The sequence below is a fragment of the Danio aesculapii genome, chromosome 22, assembly GCF_903798145.1.
Source record: "Danio aesculapii chromosome 22, fDanAes4.1, whole genome shotgun sequence".
In the NCBI taxonomy this organism is placed as follows: Eukaryota; Metazoa; Chordata; class Actinopteri; order Cypriniformes; family Danionidae; genus Danio; species Danio aesculapii.
Window position 1 is genome coordinate 9,149,989 of NC_079456.1, and position 26,523 is coordinate 9,176,511.

At 39.7% G+C, this 26,523-nt stretch overlaps 1 protein-coding gene across 2 annotated transcripts; it reads right to left on the reverse strand.

The window, feature by feature from the left end:
• Positions 1-3,516: 3,516 nt before the first annotated feature.
• On the reverse strand, positions 3,517-26,523 carry LOC130215492 (uncharacterized). 2 transcript variants are annotated; one of them, XM_056447305.1, is made up of 11 exons: positions 26,243-26,523; positions 22,266-22,580; positions 17,454-17,570; positions 16,178-16,222; positions 14,131-14,445; positions 12,908-13,222; positions 11,189-11,491; positions 10,427-10,486; positions 10,181-10,330; positions 7,427-7,732; positions 3,517-3,880 (listed from the first exon to the last, which is right to left on the reverse strand). In XM_056447305.1, the coding sequence occupies exons 1-11, from the start codon at positions 26,286-26,288 to the stop codon at positions 3,558-3,560; spliced, it is 2,295 nt and encodes a 764-aa protein (XP_056303280.1). In that variant the 5' UTR covers positions 26,289-26,523; the 3' UTR covers positions 3,517-3,557. The 2 variants fall into 2 exon arrangements, with proteins under 2 accessions (XP_056303280.1, XP_056303279.1); XM_056447304.1 differs by having other exon boundaries at positions 10,181-10,486.

A 26,523-nucleotide genomic window follows, 5' to 3' on the forward strand; every position in this document is an offset into this window, starting at 1 on the left:
TATCTTCCTGATTCAAAACACAGAAAACATTTACAGATTGATACCTCCGTAATCTCACAACTCTGCGGCCAGTTGGCCCAGAAAATACAAACAGATGCTTCAACACAATGCCAACTGTGAACAAATATTCCTCATATTATACTCTTTTATACAACAGTTCTGTCTGGTTCTTGAATCTGATTGGCTGATAGCTATGCAATATTTTGCCAGTAACAGCACTCATCCAGCCTCTTAATGCTTCACCCTTGTGTATTACTCCACCCACGTACAGCAACAAGCAGAGGCCACTCTACAGTTTGACAAATATTGCTGCTTTTGGGCAACATAATTTGCTTTTGAGGCTTTTTTTAAGTCGATAATGTAGTTGTTTAGATTGCAACTATGCAGTTTATTTATAAGGATAGTGCCTATTTTATCAATTCTGAAAGACAGCGCATCGGTGGCCATTAGCCTGTTATTGAGTAGACCGAAGTCGGTTGACGTTGTCCATCCACAAGGTTGTGACAGGACAGCATAATAAGCCCTTAGAGGAGGAATAACCCAGCGCAATTTTAAACTACAGCTGATCAAATCTTTTTAGAACTGGTAAGTGACTTTCAAAGTCGATCTCTCTCTTTTGTATGTTGTAGTGCTGTCATTATACCATATAATTGTAGTGTATTGAGTGTGAGATGGAACTTGCATATCAGGAATGTGTGCTGTGTTGGCAAAAAGAAAGAAGAAATGCCCACATGTGTTTAGCGTTTTTCCTTATCGCTAACACAACAGCAATCTGGTAGTTATTGCGCTGCTTTTTTCGGGGTTAATTATTGTGATATCCTGATTGCAACAGAGAAATACTGTAAACTGTCCTGGAGGGCCAATGCCCTTATATTTTAGTTCCAACCCCAATTAAATACACCTGAACCAGCAAATCAAGCTCTTTTAGGTATACTATAAACTTACAAGGAGGTGTGTTGAAGGAAGTTGAAGCTAAACTTTGCAGGACACTGGCCCACCAGGACCGAGTTTGGAGACCACTGCTGTAGGGAGATATCTCTGTAGACTGACGGCAATTCATGTCTTTTAGCCCTATAAAATCAAAATGTCAGGACAATCACCTGTTTTGTCATCACTAGACATTACACTAGAGAATCATTCAAATACCAGCTCTAAAGTGACGTTGGCGGGGTTTAATTTGTGCCAGAACACATCTAAAATCTGATCCGGCTGACCCCTGTCCGCTGTTCACTTTCTTCTGCGACTCCTTAACCCTCTTCACTTTCGTCCCCAACACCGCTCCGCCAGCCAACGCCCAGAATCTGCCTCCCACCCGCTCTTCACTTTCGTCCGCGACAACCCCTCCACTTTCATGGGGTTTTGGGAACATGCCGGATCCGTTACCCGATCTGTTTTGGGACCTCGCAATCCACAAATTAAGCACTGGACATTGAAGTTTGAGCAACAGTTTCTGCTGTTCTGACATCAGCTGCAGATGTGAAGAAATGTTGGAATAAAGCAGTTCCTAAAACAAAAGGGTTTTGAGACTCTTGTGATAGATTTTCTTTTTTATATACACAATTATGCCGTCGAACTGTTGTTTAAACGCAATATCACACTCGTAGCAGTGCGATGTGGCTGTATACGTGCCAAGGCACGCCTCCCACCAGTGCCGGTATACAGCCACATTGCCAGACATCTCAAGTCGCCCGGAAGTTCTGGGAGTCTCCTGCAAATGCATAGAGACTTCCGGATGCCTGCAAATGAATGACAATCTCCAGAAAATCGAGAGTCTCCTGCCCGGTCCTTAAATAGCCTACGTCGCACACCCCTCTCCAGCGCATCCCTCCCAGATCTTCAGGTACGTCGGGCGCAACTCAACCCCACTGCTCTTCAGGTACGTCACGCGCAACTCACCTCCACCGCTCTTCAGGTACATCGCACGCACATGCCCCAACGTTCTTCAGATACATCGCGCACCATCACTGCCCATACCCCTATACCCCCCCCCCCCCCCTCCCCCTCCCCGCTCTTCAGATACGTCGCGCACCATCACCACCCATACCTTTTTCTACATCACAAAACAAAAATCTACTAGGATGTATGCGTGAAACTAAATCAAAAATCTATGCCATGGAATAACCATTCTTTGTGTCTCCCATGAATAATAGGTTAGAATATTTAAAAAACAATAATGGAATTCTCTGTCGGGGTCACAAATGTGCCAATTTGGAGAATATTTTAATAGTCTGCAAAAGAATTTCTTTGAGGAATTGTATATCTTATCTTGTATCCCGTTAATTTAGATTTCAGATTTGGTATATTTTTCAATGATTTCTGTTGTCAATCCATTAACTTTTCTTAATGTGGGATACAAAACACACTGAAAAATTTTTTTTGCAAACAATCTACATGGGTGGAATCTAAACAAAACAATTTCACAATGTTCAACCTAACTTGCTCATCCAAACCCAACCAAAACAAACTCTTCACAACCACTCGACTTAAACTTTTTTTTTCTCAGTGCAGCTGATTTTCACTTCACAAACGCCTACATACATACATATTTCAATTCTCTTATTCATTTATCATGCTTTGTCATTCATAAAACAAATAACTCTCACTCCATTTAGTTTTCAACTCTCATTTATTCGGCCCGAGCCTCAAAAAACGAACAAAAATCCTCTCTGCATTTTATGCCTCTGTCAAGGCATTCATTTCAATCCTTAGGGGAGCACAAAAACAGTACTCTCTCACGCTATAAATACCCCAGAAAGTTACTGCATGACATGCTATCACACACTTCTCGTGCGATTAACCATTATTTCTATCAACAGTGCTGACACATCACCTTATAGGGTTATGTCAGTGGTCACTACTCTGGTCCGGAACTCTGCCTGACATCCAGTTGTCTGTTCCCATGACATTACTTACCTATCCTGCTATTGTAATTCTTTTCCTGTTTCTGGCTGTATTTGCACAGTATCTTTACATTTCTTATCAGACTACAAGCTTCTTGAACATGGCTTCTTCATTAAAATATAAAGGTCAAACATTCAAAGGATTATACTAATAATGCAACATATAAAGGATGAAAATAAGATAATGGCATAAAATAAACATAAAAAAACAAAGAATAATAATGAAGTAATCCAGATAAGCATACAACTGAAAGTAATGCGATCATTAGCAATTCATCAATACATTAATACATTTCTCAATAGGCGCAGTCTTAAATAACTGCGAGTGTAAGAGTCATTAGCTTTAAGAAATCTGATAACTTGCTTTTATACTTAGGCGCTGAGAATTCATGAAATTTACTTTTGAACTGAAGACTAAAACAGAACGTTGAGAAGCTTGATGAAGCCCAGGGTCACAAATGATCTTCCAGGCCTTGTTAAGGTCCATTAAGATGCAGATTGTCATTTCAAGGTCTTAGTTGAGCATATATATATATATATATATATATATATATATATATATATATATATATATATATATATATATATTTAAAAAAATTGAATTTTAACACTTAAAAAACTAATAATGGATTTATTTTAAAGTTGATCACAGTTAAGTTACCCACCAGAAATGGTAACATTGACTTTCAAGCAAATTTTCTTCCCTCGTCTGTTGCAGAGGTTTAGCTGATAAGCTCCAGAGTCACTTTTTTTGGTGTCTTTCACGGTCAGAGATGCGGTTTGATGGTGAAGCTCCAGTCTGCCTCTGAATCTCCTATCTTCCCCGTATGAAGTCTTACTGATGTCTCCGTTCACTCCAGATGCTAGAATCACACCTTCAAATGTCCACTGCAGCTGCTCATCTCGATTTACATTAAAATTAGTGATCAAAATTAAGCTTTCTCCCGCATTCACCGACACGGTGTTTGGATCAGATTCACCTGGAGAACAAACAGAGAAAGTTACTCTGACTGAGATAAAACTAAAATAATTCAACTTTAGATACAGTATTTGTATGGCCTAAATTAAGCATCCTCAATTAGCAGACCTGAGTTTGGTTCTGGACACCAATTATTTCCAAACAGACTATGAAATATATGACAACAGTGGCACCATTCTTCCATAAATGCATGTTTATATATTGTAATTATACATTTTGTAATATTTTTATTGACTGTAATACTTCAAACAACTTTATGCTCTGAGCATGTTTCTTTTCCCCACAATAGAGTTTATCAAGACCTGCAATTATTAATTTAAAAAATACATATTTTTTTGGTCATTTTTACAGAAGCAATTATGGTGAGTACAACAGATCAATATTAAAACATGAAAGAATACAGTTTTTTATGCCTTACATGCATGACTCCTTTCAAATAAAGCTTCGGTGTGATTGTGAATTGTGTTTTTCATCTAAATTTAGCATAATGATAATAATTATAATCCTCCTCCATAAACTGCCACCTTATCTTGGGGGAGGGCTTTGAGTGTCTTAGGTCAGACTAAGTGCGGTTCAAAAACTCCTTATGAGTACAATAACAGGGAGGACCCTGGAGCCAGGCCTGGGGTTGTGGTTCGTATGCAAGCGCTTGGTGGCCAGGTTTTATCCCACGGAACCCTGTCAGACTCAACCTGAAGGAGTGACGTGGGACCATTCTCCTGCAGGCCCACCACCTGCAGGGGGAGCCATAAAAGACCGGTGCATTGTGGAACGGGTGGTGGTTGAAGGTTAGGACCATGACAACCTAATCGTCATGCACAGAAACTGGCTCTTGGGGCATGGAATGAAGGAGCCCAAGCTTGTGCAGGAGGTGGAACTGTATCGCCTAGAGATAGTTGGGCTCACCTCCACGCAAATCTGGGGCTCTGGAACTTAACCCCAGAGTAGAAGAAAGTCCAGCCCTTCTCAAGGAGTTAACCACAGTGAGAGGTGGCGGGCTGGTGTGGGCTTGCTTATAGCTGCCCAACGTAGCCACCATGTGTGTCCCCGGCAAACAAGAGGGTCGCCTCCCTGCCCCTTATGATCAGGGATAGGTCTCTCACTGTGGTTTGTGCCTACGGGTCAAACACCAGTGCAGAGTACCCAGCCTTTTTGGAGTCCTTGGGAGGGGTGCTGGAAGATGCTCAGACTGTGGACTCCATTGTTTTACTGGGGGACTTCAATGCCCACATGGGTAATGACAGTGATACCTGAAGAGGCATGATTGTGAGGAAAGACCTTCCTGATCTCAATCCGAGTGGTGTTCTGTTATTGGACTTCTGTGCTGATCTCAGTTTGTCCGTAACAAACACCTTGTTCAAGCATAAGGGTGTCCATCAGTGCACATGGCACCAGGACACCCTAGGGCGGAGGTCGATGATCGACTGTGTGGTTGTATTATCTTATCTCCGACCAACCGTATGTTTTGGACACTCGGGTAAAGAGAGGGGCAGAGCTGTCAACTGATCACCACCTGGTAGTGAGTTGGATCTGCTGGCAGGGGGAAAAGCTGGACAGACTTGGCAGGCTCAAACGTATGGTGAGGGTCCTCTGGGAATGTCTGGCTGAACCCCAAATCAGACAGAGTGGTCCATGTTCTCTGACTTCATTGTTGACATTGCCGCGAGGAACTGTGGCCATAAGGTCTGTGGTGCCTGTCAAGGCAGCAATCCATGAACCCGGTAGTGGACCGGAAGTGAGGGATGTCGTCAAGCTGTAGAAGGAGTCCTATATGGCTCCTAAGGCATCTGATGGGTACCAACAAGTCAATCGTGCTGCAGCCCAGGCAGTTGCGGAAGCAAAAACTCAGGCCTGGGAAGAGTTCGGGGAGACCATGGAGAAAGACTACTCGTCAGCTCCAAAGAGATTCTGGAAAACTGTCTGGCGCCTCAGAAGGGGAAAGCAGCTCCACACTGACACTGTTTACAGCGAAAGTGGAGAGCAGTTGACCTCAACTGGGGATGTTGTTGGATAGTGGAAGGAAGACTTTGGACTTTAGACCATCACCCAAGCTGAGGTCACTGAGGTAGTTTTCAAGCTCCGCAGTGGCAAAGCAACTTCACCCTGTGTATCTTAGGTCTCTGGATATTGTGGGGTTGTCTTGGCTGACACGTATCTACAATATCGCATGGAGGTCGGGGACAGTACTTCTGGACTGGGCAACTGAGGTGGTGGTTCCCATTTTTAAGAAGGGAACGGAGGGTGTGCTCCAACTATAGAGGGATCACACTCAGCCTTCTTGGGAGAGTTTATGCCAGGGTACTGGAAAGGAGGATCTGGGCGATGGTTGAACCTAGGATCCAGGAGGAACAATGCAGTATTCGTCCAGGCCATGGTCACTGGACCAGCACTATACCCTCACCAGGGTGCAAGAGGGTTCATGGGAGTATGCCCAACCAGTGTGATGCGTGACATGGCTGGGATGAGAATCAGCACCTCCAAGTCCGAGGCCATGGTGCTCCACTGGAAAAAGGTGGTTTGCCATCTCCAGGTTGGAGGAAAGTGCTTACCCCAGGTGGAGGAGTATCTTGGGGTTTTGTTCACAAGTGAGGCAAAGATGGAACATGAAATTGACAGGCGGATCGGTGCAGTGGCAGCAGTAATGCCTCCTAGGGAGGTGTTCCAGGCATGTCCCACTGGGAGGATACCTCGGGGAAGACCCAGAACATGCTAGAGGGACTATGTCTCTCGGCTACACTAGAAACGCCTCGGGATCCCCCGGAGGAGCTGGAGGAAGTGTCTGGGAAGAGGGAAGTCTGGGGTTCTATCCTAAGACTGCTGCCCCCGCGACCTGACCCCGGAAAAGCAGCAGAAAATGAATGAATAATAACATTAATTTTAAAAAATATATTCGTAGATAGGCATTGTATATCATTCCGCTGTATCGACCGACCCCTAATAAAGCAGAGACAAAAAAGAAGTGATAGTGAAAGTGAGTGTAATTGTAGATATATGTATGCTTTGGGCAGTCTAAATAACACATATTTTTCTCATAGGACTATGTGTCCTCCAGTATTATTTTTTAAAGTTCTGTCAATAGAGATGCAAAATAATACATTAGTGATGGGAGAAACAAAGCTTTAAAACAACTGAACTAATTGCGTCGCAAAATCATTTACTGTTTTAAAGCAATTGAAATACCACATGCTAGGGACACTTTAAAATTTAAGGGGGTGTGACTACTTTTTGTACCCACTTTAGCTTGCTCCTATTAAAACTAAAAATGTCTTGCATTGTAATCAGGATCACAAGACTGCTTGAATACCATCATTCATGGCATAACTGTTTAAACACAGAACTAAGCATTTCTGCAATATGGAAATAATATAACATTAATAACCATATAACTCTGAATTCAAAATGATTTGTATAGCAGTTTTTATGATACAAATGACTTAAAAGCCGCATTACAGACAAAAAGTATCATTACTATTTTCAATTTAATCTAATTTGGTTTAATGCCAATACTGTATTTTGATAGTAAAGTCAGTTAAACTGGAAGACTCACCAAACACAAAAACTCTGAATCTCCTGTAAAAGGTCCTTATGCTGCTGATAGTGTGTAGTTTATAAGCTCCAGAGTGTTCGCTTGTGATGTTTCTTATGGTCAGAGATCCACTCATCTTGTCCAGCAGCAGTTTCTTTCTGAATCTCTCATCGGCTTCAGTAAATGTGGTCTCTGTGGTTTCTCCATTCATTTGAGCTATGAGATTGTCTTCGTCTCCAAACATCCACAGGATCAGATCATCTCTTTTTAATTCATCTTGAACATTCAGAGTGACGTTGTTTCCCTCCTTTCCTAATATCATACTCGCTTAAAAAATAGTTGTAAAAAAATATAAAACAGAAGACTTTGAATGAAATGTTTAAAAAATCTTATCCTACACACAAAAGTTTGAGGACAAAACCTGACAAATGTCAGAAATACAACATCTAAACAGTGGGAACCATAATAATAATTAAATTCAAGCTACTAGAATCACTAGAAATAATACATTATTTAGCTTTTAATTCAAAGTCCTGTAGTCAATCATTCCTTAGTTAATTTCACACAAATATTTTAAAATGTTTATTGTACTTGAAGTAGAGTATAAACAAATAGAGGCAGAATTGTAGTTGCCAGCATGCTTTACATCAAACTCTATAGGTCAATATTGCAACGTGTTATGTTGGGATATACAGTGGTTTGAAGGGTAGAGTATGTGAGTTGTTTGAGGATGAGCTGAAAAAACAAACTGTATACACTGCATAAATCAATAGCGTATAAAAAATTATCTAAAATCTTTGACATTTACATTATCACTCATAAAAATAAGCATACTATTAATCATACTATGAACATTGGATCAACTTAAGTGTGGTTTATTTATAAAGTAATTTCGAGAGGATCACGTGCTTATGATTGAACACGGCTGGTACTGCATCAACTCAACATATAGCACCAATATGAAATGAAAACTGACATACTATAAATAACCAGAGTTTTCCACTCCAGTCATCTTTGTCTTGAAGAATCCCCCTTCCAACCCTACTCCTCCCCTTCTCTGATAGTGCGCCACAGCAAAACCGCCGCTGGTTCGGCCCATCACCAGGCTAGTCTGTGTTTCTGTGCGGAGTTTGCATGTTCTCCCCGTGTTCGTGTGGGTTTTCCCCGGGCTTCCTCCCACCGTCCAAAGACATACACCATAAGTAAATTGACTACTCCAAAATAGCATCTTAAGACAACTCTAAGCCTGATACTGTATATCTCAGCACGTTTACAAGCAGGGGAATTCTCGAGACCTACCTGAGCTCAAACTCCCCTCTCGCCCTTCAAACGGGAGGGAGCCCCGGGCTAGAGGATATTCTGAGCTCAGGGCTCTCTCCCGGGACAGCATGCCAAATAAGTTTTATGATCAATAATCAGCTAAGTGTGACTTTTGAAAATACTTCAACTATTTCAGCTAAAAGTATTACTGGAAACTGGTTTAACAAGCTAATTTTTTTACTTTTTACAGTGCATACTGTAACCTATTGCTAACTAAAGCTTAATTATAAAGATTGGAGTTAAGATTGTTTTAGAAATTAATGTTAAGTCTGGGATACACCTAGCCGATTGTTGAATATTGGGCTGCTGGGCAGTGTTAGCCTGGCTAGTTTTTTGGTGTGTTCCACACGTCCGGTCTCATCAGGTTCATTTTGGATTGAATTGGCACGATTCACCACATTGAATCAGTGTTGGCTGAAGAGAATTGTGATTGGATATTCAGCATAAGAGCTCAGGAGTAAAAACTGATGTGACATGGTAAGTAAACAATTCAATAGGGAAGACGTGTTCATATGCAGCTTTTTGATTTGTAGCTCTTTCCATACAAATATGCTAATTAGACTTCTGTGCAAAACTGGATTATCGCATTAAACATTTACATATAAAAGCACTGTTTTCAACAAATGAGTTAAAGAGAACAAAATCATCACTTCCGGCGCCAAATATCAAAAAGAAAATGTGAATTTGTTCTGGTAGGAGAAGTTACTGTGGCCATTTTTTCTTACATAATAAATTACTTGTGCCTCTAAAGACTAAGATGAAACTCAGGCTCCATTTACAGCAACACGTTTTAGTTTTAAAACGCATAAGTTTTGCTACGGTTACGCCATCTGTCCACACTATGCCGGAGTGCTGAAAACAGAGCGTTTTGGAAATGCTGGAGAGGCCGTATTCATTCTAAAACACTGCTGCTCTATGTCAGTGTGGATGGGGGAAAATGGAGACATCTGAAACGGAGGCTAATTGGGGCTTTTTCCTCAATATGAAGTAGCCTACACACAGTTCAGGCTCGCATCCTCGCCTTGTAAGTTCAGACTTCGCAAGTTTGATATGGAAAACAAACTCCCGAGGACATGTCGAGTAAATCTTCAAAGGAAACAGTGTATTCTATAACCTTATTCACATCACCCTGACCATGTTGTTTCACTATCTTAACAATAAAATGAAAACATGATATTAGGAACTGCCTATTTTCATTTTGATATTAAAACTTACAGTAACAGACACCAAAAATGTTGAGGCATCATGTAGCTGCATATTTATATAACTGTCAACTTCAACCATCTTAAAACTAAAATGTATTAGTGTAAATGGGGCCTCAATGAATGCACGGTGACTTTTGAAGGTGTGCGATGCTCTTTGGAATGCAATGTGCAGTTTGGCATTTTTTAGAGACGTCATCTCTGAATAAAGGAGTTTGAACATAAAGAAGTTTGAGCTAAATCACTGACTCACCTTTGACAAAAATCAAGAAATGTTTGTCCAATGGCCCTTTGCTGCTGTTGATCTTTAGTGTATAAAGTCCATTGTGCTCAGGTCTGGTGTTCTTGATGGTCAGAGATCCAGTCTTGTCATCCACCATCAGTCTGCCTTTGAATCTCCCACCTGCAACATCATATTTACGAATCTCTTGGCTCCATCCCTTGATTTCAGCTAGAAGTGTATTTTCTTTGTACAGCCACTGTAGCTGGTCTTTTTTACCAATTTCAACATGAACCTCTAGCTTGACAGGATCTCCCTCCATCACTGACTTTTTCTCGACTTTGTTGCAAAAGTGCAGAAAAAAGAAAAGAGGTTGTCAACTTTGCAATTGGAAAAAAAACTATCTATCTATCTATCTATCTATCTATCTATCTATCTATCTATCTATCTATCTATCTATCTATCTATCTATCTATCTATCTATCTATCTATCTATCTATCTATCTATCTATCTATCTATTTATCCAGTTGAAGTCAGAATTTTTAGCCCCCCTTTGAATATTTTTCTCTTTTTTTATATTTCCCAAATGATGTTTAATAATGATGTATAATGTTTAAGCCTACCCTGCTGAAAAAAACTACTTAAACCAGCCTAGGCTGGTTAGCTGGTTTTAGCTGGTTGACCAGCCTGGTTTTAGAGGGGTTTTGGCCATTTCCAGGCTGGTTTCCAGCTATTTCCAGCCTGGTCTTAGCTGGTCAGGCTGGGAGCCAAGCCAAAACCAGCTGTGTCCAGCTTAAACCAGGCTGATCAAGGTGGTTTTAGCTGGTCATTTTCCAGCCTGACCAGCTAAAACCAGCCCTGAAATGGCCAAAACCTCTCTAAAACCAGGCTGGTCAACCAGCTAAAATCAGCCAACCAGCTTAGGCTGGTTTAAGCTGTTTTTTTTTTCAGCAGGGTAATTACCCTAACCTGCCTAGTTAACCTAATTAACCTAGTTAAGCCTTTAAAAGTCACTTTAAGCTGCATAGAAGTGTACTCACAGTTTACCAGCACTTTGAAGGCCTCGCATGAGGTTCCCCTGCTGCTGTTACTGATCTGTAGTTTGTACAGTCCTGTGTGATTGTTTTTGATATCTGTGATGGTCAGAGATCCAGTCTTCTTGTCGAGGTTCAGTCTGTTTTTAAATCTTGCATCAGTACCATCGAATGTCTTTATGGTCTTTTGCAATTGAGCTATGAGACTGTCTTCATCTCCAAACATCCACAGGATCAGATCATCTTTCTGTATTTCAGTGTCAGGGTTTAAAGTGACACAACTTCCCTCCATCACTGATATCACATCCTCTTCATTTGTGACCGAAACACATAGAAATAGAGAAATACATAGACAGATTTTATTCAGATGCTCAGGACTGACCAAAAACAATGAGTTGATTCAATGAGTTTTGTTGTAGTTAATTAAAATATATCAAGTAAACAGCTCAGTGATGCTAGAATATGAGAAATCAGGGGGAAAGAACTACAATCCCATGAAGCAAATGACATTAAAAATCACATTAAACTATGGAGAAATATAAAGTTGTTGACCGTGTGTGGTAAAACCACATGTTCTCCCTGTCCTCCCGTGGGTTTCCCCTGGGTCCCCGGTTTCCTCCCACCATCCAAAAACATACAACTTAAGTTAATTGACTAATCCAAATCGGCTCTGACATGCCCCCAGTAAGTAGTTGTATCTTCATAACAACCCCTAATTGCACACTAACTTCAAACAGCAGGGAAGTTCTCGAGATCTACCTGAGATCAAACTTCCCTCTCGCCCTGCAAACAGAGGGATCCCCGGGCTCGAGGATCTTATGAGCTCAGGGCTCTCTCCCAGGACAGCATGCCAAACATACTTTATAACCAATCATCAGCTAAGTGTAAACTCTTGAAGTGGCTACTAATTTTCTTTTATGTGGAAGTGCCCTTGCACCAAGACATTTCATCCAGTGGTGCTAGAATATGAGAAATCAGGGGGAAAGAACTACAATCCCATGAAGCAAATGACAATACATTAAAAATCAAATTAAACTATGGAGAAATATAAAGTTGTTGACCGTGTGTGGTAAAACGTAACTATAATCTAAAATTTGCTGGGGTTTTTAAACTTAATGTTGGCTCAAATATGGACAACCCCAATGTTATGTAATTTTTTTTATGATACTTTATTTATTTATGTATTTATTTACATTTTAAATGACACTTTTTAACCCAGTGGTTGGGTTACTACAACTGAGAATTTATTTCTGTGTTAATCTGTGTGTGTAGTAAATATTTACCTAAAGGTATGTGGTTATAAGAGTTTTAAAACAGGTATGTAAAAATGTGCCGTTCATTTGCTTGGTATACCGTAAGATATCATCTAACAAGATACAAGATATTTTGAGCTGAACAGTTACTACTAAAATATTAATATTGCTAAAAGTTGACAGCTATTATGTTTCAATGCATGTGATTGGCTGTTTGATCCGCCTTCATGTGTTCATGAAAATCTAATCCCCTTAATATATAATTAGCTGCTCCCGAGCAGGCTTGAGCCAACAGAGCTGTAGCTATGACAAAAACCTTTATATCAATTTTGAGTGAAAATATCCTGGATCATGTTAAATCACTAATAAGCAAATCAAGCTAAATTAGTAATTCACATATGAAGAAAGAACCCCTGATCTTTACTTCTGAGTTTTCAACACTGACTTTCATTTAAAGACTTGAGATACTCACGTATGAGAGTAAGAATGAATGTTTGGTATGAGGTCCCTGTGCTGCTGATGATCTTCAGTTTATAGACTCCAACATGTTCACTTGCTGTGTTTGTTATTGTTACAGATCCAGTTGTAGCGTCCAGCCTCAGTTTGTCTCTGAATCTCCCATCAGCACAATCACCTGTGGAGATCTCTCTGGTATTTCCATTGACTTCTGCAATAAGAGTCTCTTGCGGTCCAAACGTCCACAGTATCTGATCGTCTCTCTCAATTACAGCATCAGGCTTTAGAGTGACAGATTCTCCCTGCTTCACAGACACTATCTTTGGTTCATCTGTCAGAGCAGCACATAAACACAGTGCAAATGTCGATATTATGAATTAATCTTATTTAGTATTTATTAAATGTTAATTGACTAAAACCAATAACGCTATATGAATTGACTGTCAGAGATGCAGACACTCCCATTCTACTGCTTTCACGTGAAAACCAAAATTTGCAGTGCTGAAGTTTGAGTGTAATGCACCAAGTGAAGTTTATTCATTAACTAATTTTGAGAGGATCACATGCTTATGATTGCTCACGGCTGGTCCCGCATTATTCAATTTATTATTAACCAATCAGACAATTCCTAAGTCTCCATAAATAACCTAAGTTCCATACCATAGTCATCTTCATTTTGAAGAATCCCCCCCTTCCTCATCTACTCCGCCTTCTCTCCTAGATTAACGGCACAGCGGCCCAGTGGTTAGCACTGTTGCCTCACATCAAGAACATCATCGGTTCTAGGCCTCCCTAGACCAACAGACGTTTCTTTGCAGAGTTCACATGTTCTCCCTGTGCTCCTGTGGGTTTCCCCTGGGTCCCCGGTTTCCTCCCACCATCCAAAAACATACAACTTAAGTTAATTGACTAATCTAAATCGGCTCTGACATGCCCCTAGTAAGTAGTTGTATCTTCATAACAACCCCTAATTGCACACTAACTTCAAACAGCAGGGAAGTTCTCGAGATCTACCTGAGATCAAACTACCCTCTCGCCCTGCAAACGGGAGGGAGCCCCGGGCTCGAGGATCTTATGAGCTCAGGGCTCTCTCCCGGGACAGCATGCCAAACAAGCTTTATAATGAATCATCAGCTAAGTGTGAACTCTTGAAGTGGCTACTAATCTTCAGTCACCTGATCTCCACCTCTGAGTTTTCAACACTGATCATTATACCATATAAAGACTTGAGATACTCACATGTGAGAGTAAGAACGAATGTTTGATATGAGGATCTTGTACTGTTGCTGATCTTCAGGTTATAGACTCCAGCATGTTTGCTTGTTATATTTGCGATCTTTACTGATCCAGTCGTAGAGTCCAGCATCAGTCTGTCTCTGAATCTCCCATCAGCACAATCACCTGTGGAGATCTCGCTGGTATTTCCATTGAGCTCAGCGATAAGAGTCTCTTGTGGTCCAAACGTCCACAGTAGCTGATCGTCTCTCTGAATTACAGCATCAGGCTTTAGAGTGACAGATTCTCTCTCCTTCACAGACACCATCTTCGCATCATCTGTCAGCACATAAACATGGTAAATTTGTGGATAAAAAAACACAAGACATCACAAGGGCAAACAATAAAAAAAATAACCAAGGTGAGCAGGCAAAGCAGACCAACAAAGCAAATACATCAACGCAAACTAGGTGTGTGACGAAAAGAAAATATAGGTCCAAAATGCAAAATTCTGGATGCACAACTGCCTTTTTGTAATCATTTTACTTTATAATGTGTCATTGACAATAAAATTATAATGACCATGAACTAGTCAAGAACTAGTCATTTAACTGATGTTGCCATGACAGCACAGTAGCACTAATGCAAGCAGCAGGAACAAGTATACTTCATAGAAATGTTTTGTTGGCACATTATTTGAGCAGACTTTGCTATTCTGGTAAGCATGTGCAGTTCATCCATTGGTAAGTATGTGTTAAAAAACACAAAGCAGTATATTGAGTTATTTTGAACTTTGGCCATAATGCAAACTGCCCTTGTGGTTTGGTCAGTGCAGCAACAAACCACCATTGCATGGCTCAATCCATTAAAATACATGGTTTTCATAACACTGCGCTTTCTGTGTCCAGTGTAAAAGCTGCTTCACATTGTGTGATTACTAGGCTGGAGGAAGAGTAAAATTAATGTGCCAAACAACACAGAATAGCCCTTTTTCAGCTTACATATTCCACCTTTTTTCTGTTTTTGACCCGAAAACTGATTCATTTTCAGTCAATAATTTCTGGTGGTCAAAATTTCAGTACATCCCTAAAGCAAACCAAGTATAAACGCAGCACAACCCAGGTAGCAAAGAATTCTGGCCCAGATTTGGCATAAATCTGGCACAGCAGGCATTCCTCCGGCACTGGCATACAGCATGTGGGCCAAACATGGGCCTGGTTTGGTAGAGGTGGCACCGTCTTTAAGGCAGCACACAATACTTGGGCCAGATGTAAAATGTAGTATTTGGCCCAGATGTTAATAATTGATATATGGGCCATGTGAGTCTGGCCTATCTTGACCCACAATTAAAATACATTTTTATTATTTTCAAATAAAAATAAAAAATTCTACCAATCAGGTCGCTTCGAGGAAAAGCACGCCCATAGCACGCCTAAAGTGCAATGATTCATGGGTTTATCAATTTCATTGCAGTCGTGACACACCAACATATCTGGCCCAGTTCAGGCTCAGTTATGGGTTATTAACTTGGTTAAGACTTGGCCCAGATTTGATCCATGTTTGGCCCTTGTCTGGAAGCCAGACTTGGTCCAGTCATGTACCGTAATTCACTGCGGCATGTGGGCCAAGCAAAAGCTGATTGTGTGGGCCAGATCTGGGCCAGCGATATGTTGCTATGTGGGAAGGGACATATTAAAAAGCAACAAACTAACTAAAAACAGCTGGTGCTGATAAGATATGGGAAATGCAGTCCAAGAACACACAACCAGAATACAGTGTCCTCTAGTGGCCATAAAATGCAAAACCAGCAGTGACCATGACAGATAATAAGATGATTAAAACCACATACAGTGACACAAACAAAAAAGATGCATTATGAAATATAGACAAACTAAGCAAATATGATTTTGTTAATATCACACAGGTCAACAGTGAACAAACACACTTCAGTTATTACTACTCTAAACAGTTATTACTACTCTAAACAAGCTTTAACAGAGCTGATGTTAAAAATGGCATATAAGCTGACTAACAATGTTAAAACTCTACATTAGCACATTTTAATACTTACACATCTGACTTTGTTGATCAGAGAACTCTCCTTTTTGCACCTCCGCTTTATGGCAGCAAATAGAAAGAAAAGTTATGTAAATACTTGGAAATTTAAACCAATCAAGAACTTATTTCAAACATGCAATATAGCTTTAAACTCAACATCACAATTATTAACTATATACAGGGCTTGACATTGACACCCAAATGCGAGTAGACTTCACCAGTGGCGGGTTAGACAGACACCCCCACTAGCTACGCTGGCTGGTTGAAAATAATTTTTTAAATGCCAGTGCTGCTTTGTCACTAAAGATTAGAATTTTAGTTTAAGACTGTTTGTCAATATGCTGGCAGATGTGATCTTACAATCAAGAAGCAGCACGACTGATAAGTGTTAGCGCGAGCAAAAGAAAGCAGGTAAATATCGAAGAAGAGGATGATCAGGCACACGGTGAAACACAGGCGGTCCTTGCTTAATAGTGACAGTGTCGCACGCACAGCTGATGTGATGCGCACGAGAGCTTAAAAGCTCACGTGCGCATCCTGTTTCTTTGCGTAAAGCAACTATGCTTGGAAATACAACAGGCGATAGGTTCTCTTTGAAATAGACTGGAAAAAAGCAGTGCTCATGCTTGCACAATCCTGCTACTTTTAAGAGCTTGATATTTTTTGCGCTTTAGCTTTAACCATTCTTTGAACAGATTATTAATTGGCCTACTGTTAACTGTGTGCATGCGATTATCCTCTTATTATTGCACATGGTATGTTTTTCATTTGCTTACAGTTATTTTTGTTAATGGTTAAGTTATCACCGTTTACCATAACATTGCTTTAATGGGAGATTAACACTCCATTTACGTATAGTTAACTGTTGATCTGCTACCTTTAGCCTGGACAGACTGCTGTGTATAGTTTTAAATACAATAAGGTAAATCCTAAAAAGTCATGTGAAATAAAACTAATTGCAATGCGGCACTTTGAAACCACAACCCATTTGCTCATGCTCATCAAGGTCACAAAACACAAAAAAAACTTGTGGCCTGTGGGCATAACACAAAATTTAAATCAAGTAATTTTAGCATGCCAAAGTCAAATTCATGCATATAAAATATGTTTTCTCAAGAACAAACTTGTGGCTAGTGAAAATTGCGAGTGGCTAATAATGTCGGAAAACTACTAGCCACAGTGGCTGGTGATAAAAAAAGTTAATGTCAAGCTCTGACTATTTATGGAAAAATGCATTATACTTTGAAAACTCTTCTTTAGCACACTTTAGCACACTTGTCTCCACTTACGTTTTTTATCAAGACATTTGTGGCGATGATAAAACACAAAAGCAGCTGCTCCTGCAAACACCAGCAGAAGAACAACAACAGATATTCCTGCCGCAGCACCTGGAGATAAACCTGAACCTGATCAAGAAAAACAGTCAGGAATCAACACCATAAACATCCACTACTGTAGATCTGGTAGGTTAATGGTTGTTAATAATCCTTTGATTAATTACATGTAAAGATAAAAAAAAACTTGATTAAGAACACAATTTGATCTTTGATCCCACTACATTTAAAATTTTAGTTGGCTGAGGCAACCAAATATGGATCAGCTTTTAGATAGAAAATCAAGAGTGTAGAAGAAATTCTTGATGATGAGCATTTATTTCCTATCTTCAATATGCAGGTGAGATATGCATCTGTGATATTGCAAGGAAAGGTCAACAAAAAGAAATAAAGAAAAATAATTTACAAAAAATATTCATCTAACATCATTGTACTAACACACTTAGAGAAATCAGCCAACACAATACAAAATATAAGTGACAAAGTCTGTATTTCTACCACCTTTCTGACACAGCATTAAGACTCACCCCAATGACCCCTTGACCCCAATGATCTGTCAGGATAATTGTACATTTTAAGAACGTTTGTCTGCAGTGTCAGGAACATTATCCTGAAGGTTGTTGTGCCTGGTTGGTCTTATGACATTAATCGTAAGAGACACAAAAAATCAATGATGTATTCTGATATCCCAATGCGTAACAGTACAACTCTTAATGAAGAAACCAAGCGTAAGAGAAAGGAGAGGCGCCTCCGCCAGAGGGCGCGCAGGACCAACAAACCAACTGAAGGACCTCTAGCTGACCTCGCTGCTCAGTTTAAACACATAACTCTTAGTGCATGAATGTGTAGGCACACTATCTATGAAGGCTGAGCATATAACTGCCAAATAATTGACTTATACTCGGGTGACTATGTATTTGTCTTCCCGAGGGATTTTCCCACTGTTTAAATGATATATGCTCTTTGAATGTGGAATTTAATTAAGATGTGCACCTGTGTTTATGATTGATCTATGTTCTGTTTCTGAACATTGTTTATGGGACCTGTCTCCCAACACTGTCCCAGCTTCGATCGTTATCTATGCATGATGAGTATAAAAGCTGAAATGTACAAAGCAGCTTTGCGCTTTCTGACTTCTGTATACTGGATGTCTTAGGCCCTTTATTCTCAACGGAGGATAAAGTAAGGATTTTGTTTCTGTTATATGTCTTTTGTTTATTCTACTTTTTCACTGGATTTTATTTTATTAATAAAAGTGTATTTTATTACTTTTCTTCACTGGAGTGGACATTGAATTCATTTTCCAGAACCCATCAAGTTACCCTGTGTGGTAAAGTATGAGTCTAATTTATTCTTTTTGCAAAAACATTATAAAGACGATCCTTTAACTAAACTCTAGCTAAGAAATATAGCGAAGGGAGGATCCTGGTTTATCTTTGTTTAATTAGGGTAATTAAATAAAGGCGATCCAGCACAAGGTGAGGAAGTGAAATTAACCGCACAACTGGATGAATGTAAGTTTTTTACTTTAACTTTAACTCGAACTGTGCAAATTTCCAGCTCCAGGTAACATCTTAGACACTATTCCTACAGGTCATAGAGCATGTGGGAGTTGTGGATCAAAAATAAGAACTACTTGGCCCACAGTAAGTTCCATGCCGTCCTTCCTCCACTTTTGATGATCCTGTAGACTTGAGAGATGATGGCGGATGAAGGCAGTCCAGAAATTATCAGCCAACATCTAACTAGGTCTCCATCTGCATCTACCGAGCAAGTTGTTAGAGTCATACAGAACTTGAGCTAGTGAGGCATCACATTGGCTCATAAGGAGCAGGTTGGGAGTCCATGATGTCCATGATGTCAGAGGATATGTAACTAACTGGCACTAACTGCTCTTGCAGGATGACAAGGTGCTTTTGTGATATGGTCAGCAGGGTTGTGAGCCGAATCAACATTCAGCCGTCTCGGTCAGAGTCTGCATTTTAGCTACATGTCCTTCAAAAAAAAAAAACTTGTGGCAGCAAGACTCTGCGGTCAACCAGTACAGCATGGTTGTTGAGTCAGATCGGGGGATGACTGAATCGATAAGAAGGGTTAACTCAGTCTGGTCTGTATTCCTTGGGTTAACTGGGCACCGGACAGTGCTGCGCTCCAAATGAGGCATGGACCGGCATTTTCATGGAGCCACTCTAGATCTGGTCAAGACAAAGGTGACAGAGACTTGTCCCTGATCATCAGAAGTTTGTAAATAAGCCACTAAACCACATGCTCTTCCCAATTCATTACAAAAAATGTGAAGCTCTTGAGTAACAGAAATATTGTCAGTCCAGTCTAGTGTGTCGAAGAAACTGCAACTGAAGGAGAGTTGGAATTTCTCTTACCCAGGTTAACCACCTTACCAGGTTAACCACTTGCTTCCTTTGCAGTTATCTTGGCAACATAACCAGCTACCGCTGAATCTCAATGCGGTATGCTTTAGCCCTTTCCAGATCCCGTGCCAGCTTGCGCTCTGTGCTGTGTAGACTGGAAAGAACTGCATCCTTCTATGCATGGAGCAAACTCAAAGCTGTCAGTCTCAGCAGGGGTGTAATGTAGCATTGAATACCATCCACATTTACTCTTATGGTGGAATCCTGAAGCATGGTGTAAGCTTCTTTATCTTGCTTAGACCTGGTGACTATTTTCTCATTGTATGGGAGGGTGTCAACTTGCCAATCTTTCTACATGGTTCATCACGGGCTGGAGCTGTCATGATGTGAAGACATTGCTGCTTTCCTCATGAGGACTGCATAGGATAGATTGGGCCCTGGAGACACCATCCAAATGACGTGCAGACAGCAACGAGGCCCCCTAATAGACCTTCACTTCACTGGGTTGGTATTAGAAGGTGACTATTGTCTAATCCATTAAGGAGCACCCTGTCCATGGGAGGCAGTGGCAAATGCTTCAGGTGCCAACGGATGGCATTCTGGAGCGCAGCAACTGGGTAGTTGTGCTATGCGAGACACAAACCTGTTGCAGTGAATGTGTTGCATATAGCGAACTTCACCATGGGCTTGGTCACTGAGGAACTCTCAAAGGAGATTGACAGCCCTTCAAGCTCCATGTCGCACTGTTGAATTGTCTGTAAGGGAAGTAATTCAGGGGTCCCAGATAACTTGAGCTGCTATACTGCTGGCTATTGTCCTCTCTGACCTCTCTTTAAGAATGGCGTAGGTTTCCATAGTGCGGTGACCATGGTGGAGAAGGACTTTAACCATTTTTAGCATGACATTTGGTAAACGGTTAGGTTTGTTGAGGTAAATATTTGTGGATGGCATGCTCACTGTAAGTACAGCCTCTGGCGTGTCATAAATGGAGTCATATAGAACTGTCATTAATGGAGTCAGGTGAAGTTCTTTGCAGACCTTACATGAGCACTTAAGGTTACAGATCTTTATCTTCCTACCAAATCTCCAGCAACATTTTTTACTTCTTATTCCAAGTGACAATTTAAGCAGTGGTCAATTTTTTGAACTGGTAACAAGAGTTGACATAATGGTCCCTGTTGTCACAATGGGGACAGCATGGCTTTAGCTTTGTACTGAGTTGCAGATCCAGAGGGATGTGTCTCTTATTGGCCAAGAGTACTGGTGTTGCTCCCTCCTTATCGTGAGTAGACATTGTAACCCTACCATGAGACTTGGATAATTCACTCCGGAACAAGGTTGCGGCTTGGTTGAAGATGCATTTTTCTTAACACTTGGTCTCTAACCAGGTGGCTAAATCAGGAAGTGTGTAGGTCCTGTCAATACCTGTCTGAAGAACAACCCTGCTCAAGCAGTACTCAACGAACCATCACGATAGCAGATGGCAGCTTACTTTACAGCAAATCGACATGAGAGCCACTCGAGCTTGTAACCATTCTGCCCCTCAAGAGTCCTTAGCATGCCCACTAATGACTGAACAGATAAGGGTAAGGTGTCAAAAGCATTCGCATCACCCATTCTGATTGGTGGAGTGCTCATCATGACACCTAATTCTGACTGGACAAGCTGTTGTGGCTGGCCATACTTGTCTTAGAGAGCCTGCAGTGCAGCTGAAGAAGGACTAGGATGACACATGTAGGGTTAGCAAGACATGGTACTTGTACTGCTCGCTGAGATGGCTGTGATTAGTCGACAAATTGTCCAACACTCATTTTAACAAGGCAAAGTCACTCTATGTACTATTTTTAAACACTGGTAATTTAGGTTGTGGGATTCCACAGGCAGATGCAAACAGTAGCTCTCTACCCGTATGTGCAGGGTGACTATCATGCAGAAATGGTGGTGGCTGCACATAGCTAAGGCCTGTAGGTTGCAAAACTGGTGCCTGGTGGCTGGCAACTGGAGGCTGTTTCTAGGACAGGCTTTCTGACACTAAGTGTCTGTAATTTTGGAATGATTAATTTGTCGTCATTCATTGTAAATTAAAGACATTTAGGGTTTTTATGTGATTTAAGACTGCGCTCCGTTTGCAGAGGCTCTAGATTAAAGAACTTTAAACTGTATTCCATTTTGGTTTCCATGGTGACTCATCAAGTTTTTGGAATTCTGTTAATTACATTCTAATTTCTGTACATTCTAAAACTATTGTGTATGATGGCACTCCCAGGGGCTCAGAAATAACAATCCCACATGTGGAAGCCAATACAGATTGTTTCACTTAATAAGACAGTTATTAATTCAACTGTAAAGTACTTTATTGACTGCCATTTTACAAAAAACGTTAAAAAAATATGCTCACCATTGACAGTAACGTTGAATGACCACTTTGAAGTCCCACTGTCATAGTTGATCTCTGCTTTATAAACTCCAGTGTCTGTGGTTTTGATGTTCATGATGATCAGAGATCCAGTCCGATTGTTCAGCTTCAATCTGTCTCTGAATCTATCAGTGTCATATGTGGTCTCATTTCCATTGAATTCAGCAATGAGTTCAGAGAAATCATTTTCAAACCTCCACAGTATTCGAGTGATTTTCTTTATATCAGTAATATCAGTGTTCAGAGTCACAGTCTGTCCCTCCTTCCATGACACATTTGTTTCAGCACCAAACACACCTGCAGAACAAACAGAAACAGCATCTCAGAGATTGAAACGCTGATGGGAATGTTAGTGAGAAATAATTTAAAGGGAGAGAATTTAGTTGTGTCTTATGAACATAATTAACATAATTTTAATAATTTAGTTGTAAATAAAGAACAATCGGTATGCCTGACAAAGATTGAGATAAAGTTGGTTTTATATATATTCAGACACACACAGACTTTCTCCTTAATAATATATTTTCAGAAAAGTATTCTTTGTGAATTCTAAATAGGGAAATCATATTAGCAGCATACATATTCGAGATGGAGTGAAGGTTGTTCTTAATCATTCATTCATTTTCTAGTCGGCTTAGCCCCTTTGATTGTTCTTAATGTTTGTTATAGTTTGTGCTTATTGTGTGTGCTATTGGCAAGCAAGTAATCTATAAACATTAATGCTAGACTAATTATGATTGTTTAGCTTGTAAATACTTTGCTTAAATTTCTAATACTGTGAGATTGACTAATTTTGTATTTTCTACATTCATTTGTAGGAAACCACACACGCCTGCACACCAATTATAAATGCTTAAACGTTTGCAAGCGAGACCTAGTGTTACGCACACAGTACAAATTGCAAATACTTCATGAAAAGTTGAGTTGTGTTCAGTTACAGATATCAAATTAGGCATGACAAAAGGAGTCTATTAAAAAAATTTGTCTACTAAAGGAGGTCAAGCCTTCACTTTTATGGCTCCTAAACTCTGTAATAGCCTTCCTGATAATGTCCGAGACTCAGACACACTCTCTCGGTTCAAAACTATATTAAAGGCTGATCTTTTTACTGAAGCATACACACAATGCATCACATAAAGGTATGATACTTGAGTGTGCTCAATGCAGGTGACTGGGCTTGACAAACCACCTGTAGGACACACTCCTCCTGTCTTAATGCACCTTACATTTTGTTAGAAACACTCTTATGATTTACATGTTTGTTTCTATGTTTGTTTATATAACTCTTATTTTCATTTATAGACAATTTTGCATTTCGTGTTTAAACACAATATGAACAGCAGCTATGCTAATTATTTAATTTAATCTCCATTTCCACCTGGCGATACTCATCCAGACGCCCCTAGAGATTAAGCACCATTAATGCGATCCAAGACGTGAAGAATTGATGCCAAGGTATCCATAATCCTGGACCAGGCCATATCCTGAGCTGACGCTGCAGCAGTCATTGAGGAGTGGAGAGCATGAGATTGATTCCTGAAAGACCATAGTAACAGTGTTCTCCAGCGCCTAGACTGCAGCTCCGCACAGGAAGCTTGGCCAGAAGAGAAATGATCGTGCACAACTGAGCCTGGTTTCTCTCTAGTTTTTTTTTTTTTTTTTTTTTTTTCACTTTCGTCAATTGGTGAAGTTTGTTCCTCACCACTGTCCCTACTGGCTTGCTTTGTTTGAGACTTGTGGAGCTGCAGATTGATGTATTTGCTCTTCAGTGTTTGGACTTCCAGCAGTGAACTGAACTAAACTGAACTTAAACTCTGAAAACTGGACTGACACCGTTTCAATTTACTAGAACTTCTGTTAAGCTGCTTTGACACATTCTACATTTTAAAGGCACTATAGAAATAAAGATGATTTGAATTTAACAAAATCTGAAGTCAGTAATATAATCCATTATTTACACATGTATAGTAATGCTGTCTGGCTACTTTGGATTATATTTGTGCAAACTTAAATTTTGAAGCTCAATAAATAATCTTACATTAGTTTGATAGACGTAAAGAAAAAATATATTATCAGCAACAAGTGAAATGAACAGTTAATGCTTCAACATTGCAAATACAAAGAATCACGAAGAAGAATGAATGTATAATAAGCTTCAAGTTTGTTATGAAAAAATAAGAATGCTCAAAAAAGGAAATAAATCAGGAAAATTTATGTTTTATGAAAGCATTACTTCCATTGTGTAAATAATATGCTTTCATTCGTAATAAACAAATAGTATGATTATTCATACAGTTGAAACCAGAAGTTTACATACACTGTATAGAAAGGCCCATGTATTTATTTATTTATCAGGATCCCCATTAGCCACTAAGGTAGTGGCTATTCTTCCAGGGGTCCATCGAACATAACACAAAATTACATTAATACATAACAACAAGACCAATAAAAGCATTAAAATACAAAATTCATACATAACCATTTAAAAAAATGTCAGATGTTAATGTGACTAAACTTTTTCTCTTTTAGGTAAATTAGGATTATCAAATTCGTTTCTGTTATGCTTAATAGCAGAATAATGAGAGAGAGATTTTTTGAGAAATTGTTATAACTTTTCTTGAAAGTCAAAAGTTTACATACAATAAGATTATTATGCCTCTGAAAAAAGCTCAGATGATGGTGTCAAGGTTTTGGAACTTTCTTATTGGCTAATTGACAACATTTGAGTTAATTGAAGGCACAACTGTAGAATAGTATTTAAGGAAAACCTCAAACACACTGCTTCCTTGTGTGACAACATGGAAAAATCAACAAGCCAGAATCAACAAAAAAGCCAGATTACAATTTGCTAAATTACACTGGGAAAAGAATAATTTTTGGAGACATGTCCTGTGGTGTGACGGACCTAAGATTGAACTGTTTGGCCATAATGACCAGTGTTACATTTGGAGGACAAGGGGAAAGCTTACAAGCCTAGGAACACCACCCCAACTGTGAAGTATGGGGGCTGCAGCATCATGTTGTGAGGTTGTTTTACTGCAGGAGGGACAGGTCCACTTTACAGCAAAGATGGCATCATGAGGAAGAACATTATGTAGAAATACTGTAGCAACATCTCAAGACATCAACCAGGAAATTAAAACTCGGCCACAAGTTAGTCCTTTAAACAGACCATGACCCTATGCATACTGCCAAATTAGTTAAAATGTGCTTTAAGGACAACAGAGTGAATGTTTTTGAGTGGCCATCACAAAGCCCTGAACTCAATCCTATAGAAAATTTGTGGGCAGAGTTGAAAAAGCTTGTGCGAGCAAGACAAATCTTACTCAGTTACACCATATCTGTCCGGAGGAATGGGCCAAAATTCCTGCAAACTATTGTGGGAAGATTGTGAAAGGATATCCAAAACATTTGACCAAAGTTATCCAGTTTAAAAACAAAGCTAAAAAAAATACCAAGGAAATGAATGTAAACTTTTGACTGTCTAGAAATTAATAAAAAATTCCCCCCAAAAAATCTCTCATTATTCTGGCATTTAGCAAATGTAAATGATTTAGATAATCCTAACGGACCTAAAATAGTAAATGTTTAGATTGATTTACCATCAGACATTTAAAAAAAAATGGTTATGTTCCTTTTTTAGTGTATGTAAACTTCTGGTTTCAACTGTATTTTTAAAAAGTAGATTACTATAATTACAAGTACTTCATTTAAAAAGAAATCTGATTATACAATGTAGATGACATCTACAATCCAACTCTAAAGAGCATCATGGGGCGCAGGAAAAAAAGGTGGCTAATAATAGTTACCCTCGTTGGTTTAATATGCTACGATTTAAAGTTTAAGATGTTTTCAAATGCTGTTTGTCCTTTAATAAAACATCAAAAACAATTTAAAGACGTCGGCGTGAAAGCAGGCGAAAGCAGGCCCACTGATAAATGAAGAAACCACAAACTTACCACATGTTGGTAGTAGAAACAGAATGATCCTTAAAATGATCTTCATATTGTTGATGTTTCCAGCTAAATCTGATTTCTAAAAACAAAATCTGGAGATTTGTGAAGAGACAAATGAATCAATTTGATGGCAGAATAAGTTTGTTTACAACTGAGTCTGTTCTTCTTTTATGTTGGCAAAATCTGAGTCTATCGCAAAGCGCAGTGACTGTTTGTTTGGACGAATCGTTTTTGTGAACCGGTTCTTTAAAGTGAACCGTTCACCAAAAACGGACTTAATCGTT